The 8,934-nt window shown below is 45.0% G+C and overlaps 1 protein-coding gene across 1 annotated transcript; it reads left to right on the forward strand.

The window, feature by feature from the left end:
* The first annotated feature begins 921 nt into the window (after window positions 1–921).
* LOC138963293 (uncharacterized) lies at window positions 922–7,798 on the forward strand. Its single transcript, XM_070335360.1, has 3 exons — window positions 922–1,514; window positions 1,900–2,071; window positions 3,197–7,798. Exon 3 carries the CDS (start codon window positions 4,683–4,685, stop codon window positions 5,169–5,171), a length of 489 nt encoding a protein of 162 aa, XP_070191461.1. The 5' UTR covers window positions 922–1,514; window positions 1,900–2,071; window positions 3,197–4,682; the 3' UTR covers window positions 5,172–7,798.
* Window positions 7,799–8,934: the final 1,136 nt, after the last annotated feature.

Genomic DNA, 8,934 nt, shown 5'->3' on the forward strand with positions numbered 1-8,934 from the left:
TAAACTGCCATCGAGATTGACCAAAAGGCATGTTTGGATCACAGATCCAATTAACATATATATCTCGACATTCACTGGTCTTAGGGGTTTTGTTTTCAAAGAAGAAAGAAACTTGCTTGAACACGGACCACTTCTCCGAGCAAAATCAGCAAACCTAATCACTCGCATTCCACCTCAAGGTCTCGGCCAACCAAGACTCAATATGGCATACTCGTAGCAAAGCCGCCGAATGGTACCGTAAACCAAGAATAGTGACGTAAGAGAATAGCATGTCGTCTTTTGATTTGGAACGTGACGTGTTTCAGAACTTCTTCTGGACAACTCGGATGGTCTTCTGCGAAGTGGTTGGCACGAGATTCTTTTTCTTTTTCGACAGTTCATCCTCCGATACTGTAGCAAAACCTTTAATCTTTTTTTCACTTTCGAGTATGCGGACGACTGAACTTGACCGCGAAAAAGTAGTCCTTTCGGAATCATTACGCCGAGTCTGAACATGAGGTCTGGGGCCGGTTTCATATACCGCTCTTATCCTAACTTAGGAGCTCTTAAGGGGTCAAGATGGGGTTAAGAGCAAAGTTAAGATAGGTGCGTTTCACGGACCGCTCTTTGGCCAAAGAGCGCTCCTATGTCGCTCTTAACATAGGGCAGCACCCCCCCAGCCCTAAGTTAGGTAAGAGCAGACAGAAGCGCCCCCAACTTGCAAGGGAGATAATTTTAATCCTAAAAATGGCGGCCGTAAATGAGACTGTGAGTCGACTCGACTCGTGCATCATTTTGCGATATAACATGCGCCATCAACACATTTTCGTCACCGCACGGATCCGCGGAATGCCCAAGACGATAAGGAGAGTGCCGCACGCTTTCATTTGTCAAAGCATGGACTGCTCTTTGAATTATGTTGACAAGAGTGTGGAGTTTAGCACTTACAAGCACCCGCGAAGACTATGATTGCACCGTTTTCTGCGTGATTGATGTCTGTCAGTCCATGCACGGCGACATATTCTACATCAGCAAGGAAACGAGTCTTCGCTGCATCCACCGAATGTATATTCTGCCTTGCACGACGAGTGTGAACCCGACAGGAAGCGGCTAACCACACGTACTCGTGAGCAATTCCAGATAGCTTGTACTTGTAGTGCACTTTTTCGGCGTGTTTGTGGTGCTGTTTACACACATTTTCGAACAACAGTCTATCAGTCAGTCAATCAATCAGCCGTGACGGCTTCTACAGGCATTGAAGTAGTTGGTGACGAACATCTTTGGACCGTGTGTCGTGTTGTTCTATGGCCAGGGTGTGAAAAGGGTACCATGATTTTAAATGAGAGTTGGGTGTGTCCTGCAATCCAAGCACCTCTGGGCTTGTTCATATACGGTGACATTGGCTACATCTTGACACCCTGAATACTCAGTCACACCCTATATCTACAGCAGTGCTCCAAGCAGGTTAACTCAACACGTGAACTAGACACGTCAGCAAGACACGTCAGCATTGTTTCCTGTCATGATGAAAAAAGGTAATGTTTGGAATAGATCTAAAGCATAATTGATCAAATGTTCCTTTCAAGGCATGCTACTTTTCAGATTGTGTTTGGGAATGTTGTTGCAGAAAATGTCAAGGTTATAAAACAGCTTGCATGAGAGAGAAAACATTAGAGCAGAAAAGGCATGTTTGAAACTTAAATCATAAATGGGTTGTTATTGTTAATCAGCACCATATTATAATTTATATACTGACTGTGCTCGTTGTAAGTTTGACTTGGTAGCTGTGCTGACAGTGTTGTCTTAGTATCATCTGCACTGCAGATCTGTGCAGCGTATTCACCTGGTAATTGTAAATGCATACAAGCAAACACTGAAACATTCAGCAAACGCTCATAATTTTCTTTCTTGTATCACCAGAGAATAAACTTCATCATCGTCTGGCACCACCATGCTCTCCTCCAGTGTCATCTTCTACCCGTGGACACTAACATACAGTTACCAAAGCAAGGGCAGAGACAATGAGGAATGCCAATGAAAGCATAAGTCTTAGTGAACGTGGTGTGCAAGAAAAGACTGGACATCATTTCAGGTAAATATGTTATGCTTGTAATATGATACTCATTCAGTCATTGACAATTCTGTAGAACATTTGGAAAACAAAAGAAGAGGCGTTCTGGGATCACATAGTACTAACTTGTGTAATAGTAGTAGTATGCATACACATTGAAAGAGATGTGTCAAAACGTATTGTTCTCACACACAGTGACACACACAAAAACTGGACAGTGAGTAAGAAGAATGCTGTTTCAGTGTTTGACTTCTTTTTTAAACTTTTATCTGAAACTTTGACTTTAAATTTTACTACTCCTTGATATCAACAAAACTGATTCTTAAGTGACAATAACTAGTAATTTACTAGTACTAAAAACATGTATTTACACTGTTATTGTTAACGTGGGGGGGGGGGGGGGGGGGGGCATAGATTGTGAGAAGAATAGAACATGCTCTAGGGGATTTCAAGAAATTGTGCTAATTTGTAATTCAGTTGGTTTGTTCCATTTCCTGAATTGTTAGCCTTGTCTGATTCATTTTAAAGGACTGAGTCATTGCTGATATACAGAGCTTTCTTTTAATTGTTTAATCCCTCTAAATTAACGCAAGACCTCATGTTTTTTACTGCTGAAGCGATTGACACCTGCATCAGCAGTAATGGCAGAACACAAAGTACAAAAGTTAACCAAAGAAGACACCCTGTTCTGGACAGATAATTGATGTTCTTCTTCACGTATGTAAACGTTGCCAAAGCGCTTTGAGCTGTGAAGAAGCGCTATATAAATGTTCTATTTTCATTATTATTATTATTGTGTCTATCCTGAACTTGAGTCGATTTTTAAGTGGTACTTTGTGTTTTTTCGGGTCAATTTTTGGGGGATCCTTTTTTGAGCAGCGGAAGAGTGTGCCACATTTCCAAGTGAAGTGCCTTTAATGGCGTAGAAAGTTTGAACAAAATGATTCGGGAGTGATTTTTTTTTAAAGTACACAATTTGTACAGATAAAATGGTTTGCTAAGTGTAGTATGAATAAGAGCAAGTTTTAGAATTACTCACTGTCTTCTCTTTTTCTTGTAAGATTATGTGGTGAAACTGCTCTGTTGCTAACATTTAATACAAGAAACCTTCTGCTCTTATGACTATGTTGCTGTTCCTTGTTCAAGGACCTCTACCCACACACTGATGCTGACACTCATTGAGGGGCCAACTACCAACACTGATTGTGATACTCGCTGAGGGGTCGACTACCAACACTGAGGCTGACGCTCGCTGAGGGGCCAACTACCAACACTGATGGTGATACTCGCTGAGGGGTCGACTACCAACACTGATGGTGATACTCGCTGAGGGGTCAACTACCAACACTGAGGCTGACACTCGCTGAGGGGCCAACTACCAACACTGATGCTGACACAACACTGATGCTGACACTCGTTGAGGGGTCGACTACCAACACTTAAGGCTGACACTCGCCGAGGGGCCAACTACCAACGCTGATGCTGACACTCGCAGAGGGGCAAACTACCAACACTGACCCTGATACTCTCTGAGGGGCCAACTACCAACACTGATACTGACGCTTGCTCAGGGGCCAACTACCAACACTGATGTTGACGCTTGCTCAGGGGCCAACTACCAACACTGATACTGACGCTTGCTCACGGGTCAACTACCAACACTGATGTTGACGCTTGCTCAGGGGCCAACTACGAACACTGATGCTGACGCTTGCTCAGGGGCCAACTACGAACACTGATGCTGACGCTTGCTCAGGGGCCAACTACCAACACTGTATGTAGTGGCCACTGTGTAACGTCCCTTGCACAAAACAACAAATTTTATATTTAAAATGGTTAAAGGAATTTTTTAAGCATTTACATTAATTATGCCAGGAACAGTCTGCAGACACAGAAGTATACAGTGGTTTTGTCAATATTAGTTAGCAGTTAAAACATGTCCAACGTTCATATTCTATTTCTATACTACCTGTCAACAACAACAAACTAAGCAAACGCGTTTGAGGGCAGATCATTTTAATGAGGCCATTTATTGTAAAACCAATTATAAGACTGAAAAGGCCATTCATTGTCCTATGTTATATAGAAAACAGATTTAGTTTACGCGAGGTACTGTTTATAAAATAGAACCTACAAGACTAGCATCCCCAACAATCAAATTCGCAAAATCAAGTTTAACGTATTAAAATCGACATATACTGTTCAAAAAAAGAAACGCATAGTTGCTACTTGCCAAATTTGTTTTATTTTTCGAAAAAATTAACAGAAAATCCAATATTTAGATTATTTGTTTGAAATTTGGTATGGACACAGTTGAATGCACACACAGTTCATTTGCATCTTCAAATCAATCAGTCAATCAATACGATTGGGTGCCGAGGCTGTCAAGTCAGTAGGGGGTGTGACTGCCTTGAGCAGCAACAACTGCCCGGCACCTTCTGGGCATGGACTGGATCAGATGCCGGATATCTTGCTGTGGGATGGTGTCCCACTCCTCCTGAAGTGCCTGCAATAGATCGCGGTGATTTGCCGGCGCTTCTTCTCGCCTGCGCACACGTCTGTCCAATTCATCCCAGAGGTGTTCTATCGGGTTCATGTCTGGCGACATGGATGGCCAGGGAAGCACCTGGACATGGTGGTCGGTGAGGAACTGGGTGGTGAGTCGTGCTGTGTGCGGGCGAGCGTTGTCCTGCTGGAATATGGCATCCTGGTCAGCCAGAAGAGGAAGGGCGTGTGGGCGCAGAATTTCCTCCAAGTATCGCTGGGCAGTTATGCGCCCTTGGACGTGCACCAGGGTGCTCCTTCCAGCGGTATTGATCGCCCCCCACACCATGACGCCTCCACCACCATGAACGGGTGCCTCATCCACACAGTTGGGCGCGTAACGTTCGTTTACTCTCCGGTAGACCCTCCTCCGACCATCATGTCGCTGGAGCAGGAAGTAGGACTCGTCGCTGAACCACACGTGTCTCCAGTGATTCCGGACGGTCCAGCGAAGGTGCTGGTTGCCCCACTGCACTCGGTTGTGGCGATGGCGGCGGGTGAGGACAGCTCCTCTGTGAGGTCTGCGAGCTCTCAAACCAGCTTCATGCAGGCGGTTCCGCACGGTCTGGTCCGATAATCGGTGTGGCCCGGGGAGAGCCTGGACAGAAGATGAGGCCGACAGGAAACGATTCCGGAGGTGGCGGAGCCGTATGAAGCGGTCGTGAGCAGCAGTTGTCGCCCTTGGTCTTCCCGCTCGTGGCAAGTCAGCAACGGAGCCAGTGGCTTGAAACCTGACCCACAGTCTACTGATGGTGCTCTGGGACACGTGGAAGTGCCTGGCGATTGCACTTTGACTTTGGCCTGCTTGGAAACGACCCAATGCAATTTGGCGGTCTTCTCTGCTCAATCGGGCCATCTTTCGTCGCTGAATTGTCGTCTGATTTCTTTGTGGCGAACAATCCGCTTTTATGGGTTTTGGAAGACATGGTGGGAGCTCAATATTCCCCGAGTTTCACGAGATTACACTGAAGCATGACGAGTGGTCATGCCAAATGAGCAATTTTGACATTGTAGCCACTGATAACGCATGCGTCACGTGCAGAGCTCACTTGTGGCAATGGACGAAAGGTCGACGACCAGATAAACATTTTCTGCAGTTTGGTGGATATCCTTGTAGCCATATAACTAAATTAACCAAATATTACAAGCTATGCGTTTCTTTTTTTGAACAGTATACTATCAAAACTGCTGAAAGGAAACCTGTTGTGCATGTTATTAGAAAGAAAAATTAAATATGCATCCAAACAGTCAGCTTAGTTTACATATCTTGTCTAACAATGGCGTAATGGCATGATGAACGGTATGTAATTCTTCTGAGAAGCCGTAAAATGCGGTTTCTGGGGCCATTTTAGTGGGTAATCAGAAGAAATCCAGCACATTTAATAAATTTCTCAATGCATTGCCTTCAAACGTCTGGTAATTTATGCTAAGACATGTCGTTAAGTACATCAAGTCATTCGAGAGATTAGGTTTGCTTTTATTTGACATGCCAGAAAGAGTCCTTAAAATAGTCGGTTGATCTAACTCTAAGTCTAAGCTGACTCATCAAACAAATTTAATTTGTTGCTATTTTCAACTTCAAATAAACCAAATACTCAAATTTCATGTACATATTTTATTAGACATGGATGGTATGAGGATTTCAAAGCGAAAGTAATCTTTAAGAAGTGGACTATTTTCACAGCGCTGAGCACAAATAGCCCACATCAAGCTCACTGCTGAACATTTAACTGCTAGCTGCTGAGCAGGGCTTTTGAGAGAGCATTTCCCAAGAATGTTTGTACGCGTTTGAACAAGTGGTCTGAGCAGCCGTCGTTGATTATGAATTACATTTCAGTGTAATTTGAAGCTTTAATGTTTGTTTAAAAAGCCTGCATATTTAAAAAACAAATCTGTTTTCTTTGGAAAAGGTACATCTTTATTTTTTGTAATTCTTTCTAACATGTCGCATAACAGCAGTACTAACGTTTCAAATGACTTGACATTTTGTTTGTAATTCGGTACATCTGATTGTCTTGTCTTTCCATTATTGCCCACAATCAGCAGTAGTGATTACTTCGGCACTTGATGGGATGTTGCGCAAGTCCAAGAAAGCAGCGTTTCCAGCATCCAAAAGTCCATTTAAAATTCACAGGTTGGGGAGTATGGGGGGAGGGGACATGAGTCACAGTGGCTACTGGTTTAGTGCGAGGCGCGCGACACAAAGGTGTCGTCAGTGCGGGCCTCGACGACAGCTGCTGGTAGAGAGTTCCAGTCCTTCACTGTGCTGGGTAGAAAAGCGGCACTCCGATACTGAGTGCGGCAGGTGATGAGGCCGAACTGCTGGCAATGGCCTCTTCGCTGGCGTGGTGGTAAGGGGGCCAGCTTCGACTTGATGCCCGGACAGTGGACGATGCTGTTCGTGATCTTGTAGAGCATCGACAGGCGGGCAAGCTTCCTGCGCTCCTCCAGAGACTGCCACCCAAGGGAGTCCAGCATCCGGCTGACACTTGACGTGTTGTGGTAGCGGTTGCAGACGAATCGGGCAGCTCGTCTCTGGGCGGTCTCAAGCTTGTCGATGTTCTTCTGGGTGTGCAGGTCTCATACTGACGAGGCGTACTCCAGGATAGGCCTGACAAAGGCCTTGTACGCCTGCTCTTTCACGGATCTTGATGAGATCTTCAGATTGCGCCGCAGGAACCCCAGGGTCTTGTTTGCCTTGCTGACGATGTTGTTAATATGGTCGTCCCAGCACAGGTCACCCTGAATGGTCACACCCAGGTACTTGACCGCCTTCACTGTCTCCAGCGTATGCCCATGGAGCTGGTAAGAGGGCTGTAGTGGGCGTCTGCTCCTCGTAACAGGCAGGGTGTTGCACTTTGCAGGATGGAACTGCATGTCCCAGCTCTTCTCCCACTCGGCTAGGCGATGGAGGTCTTGTTGTAGCTGGGCCTGGTCGTTTACGCTAGTCACCACCCTGTACACTGCAGTGTCGTCCGCAAACAGGCGCGCTAGTGCCGTCAGTCTCTCCGGGAGGTCGTTAATGTACGCTAAGAATAGCGTCGGCCCCAGCACTGATTTGTTGCTTAATTAATTCATTTGATAATTGTCGGTAAAAATACCGGCTAACACCTCACAATCGCAAACCTGTTTAATGTTGTCTTTTCTAATTCATGACATGTGTTAGCACGAATCACCAAATATTTGAACGCAATGCGTTAAAAATTGCAGAAATTCAAATGTATTGTTTTGTTTCATTACCCGCTAAAACGGCTTCAAAAACTGCCTTTTATGCCTACTGAGAGGATTACCACATATACCTACTGAGAGAATTAACACATACACCGCTCAGCATGGCATAGTAACAAAATTGACTGTTTCAGATGCACATTTGATTGCTCTGATTTTTTGTCGATTTTAACGCAGGAACCTTGATTTTTCAAATTTGATTTTTGGGGGTGCCTGTGTTGTAGGAATCACTGTATACACACTACCTCATGTGAACTCAAACAGCTTTTTGAATAAGGGCAATCAATACATGCCCTTTTCAGTCATATAATTTGTTTTACAATAGACTGCCTCATCAAAACATTCTGCCCTCATTCGCATCTCCCTAGTTCTTAAAAGAATCACGCTTTGGACTACACAGTCCTGATGATGTGGGTCGTGTACAATCCATACTTTCCAAAGAAGGATTAAAAGTAAAAAGTATGGGTCGTACACTACCCACGCCATCCAATTAGGAGTTTTGCCGTCTCTTTGCATAGTATGGGTCATACATGACCTACACCATCCCAAATAGAATACACAGGGTAAAATTCCTTACGGAATTCCATATGGGTCGTCCGCAACCCACATCATCCCGACTGAGTAGTTCAAATTACTTCGTTTGTGTTAAAAGATAATTTTTCAAAAGTTGTGCAATTGTACGGTTGTATGGTGATCGGAGATTACATGAAGTCTCAATTAATAATGTTGAATAGTTTCAGAGATATATATCCCTTACAGCAATGAAAAGTCGCTGCGATGTTGCTGCAATGTCGCTGCGAGGTCGCAGCGATCTAAACACATCACGGCAACTAGTCGCAGATGGACACGACTACTCGCGATGTTGGCACGAGCCTCACGACAAGGTCGCAGCTATCCACAACCTTGGCGCAAGCCTCGCGACAACATTGCAGATAGCTGCAACCTTGGCTTGAGCCTCGCGACAACATCGCGGGTAGCTGCACCCTTTGTGCAAGCCTCACGACAACATCACGGGTCGCTGCGAGCCTCGCAACAACATCAAAGTTAGCTGCGACTTTGGCGCGAGCCTCGCAACAACATCGCAGGTAGCTGCGACTTTGGCGCCATTACAT

Source organism: Littorina saxatilis, linkage group LG1, assembly GCF_037325665.1.
Source record: "Littorina saxatilis isolate snail1 linkage group LG1, US_GU_Lsax_2.0, whole genome shotgun sequence".
Classification (NCBI taxonomy): domain Eukaryota; kingdom Metazoa; phylum Mollusca; class Gastropoda; order Littorinimorpha; family Littorinidae; genus Littorina; species Littorina saxatilis.

Bases quoted from the DNA above. Each gene is read 5' to 3' on its own strand.
- LOC138963293 (XM_070335360.1), top strand. From the start codon at position 4,683: ATGGTGGTCGGTGAGGAACTGGGTGGTGAGTCGTGCTGTGTGCGGGCG.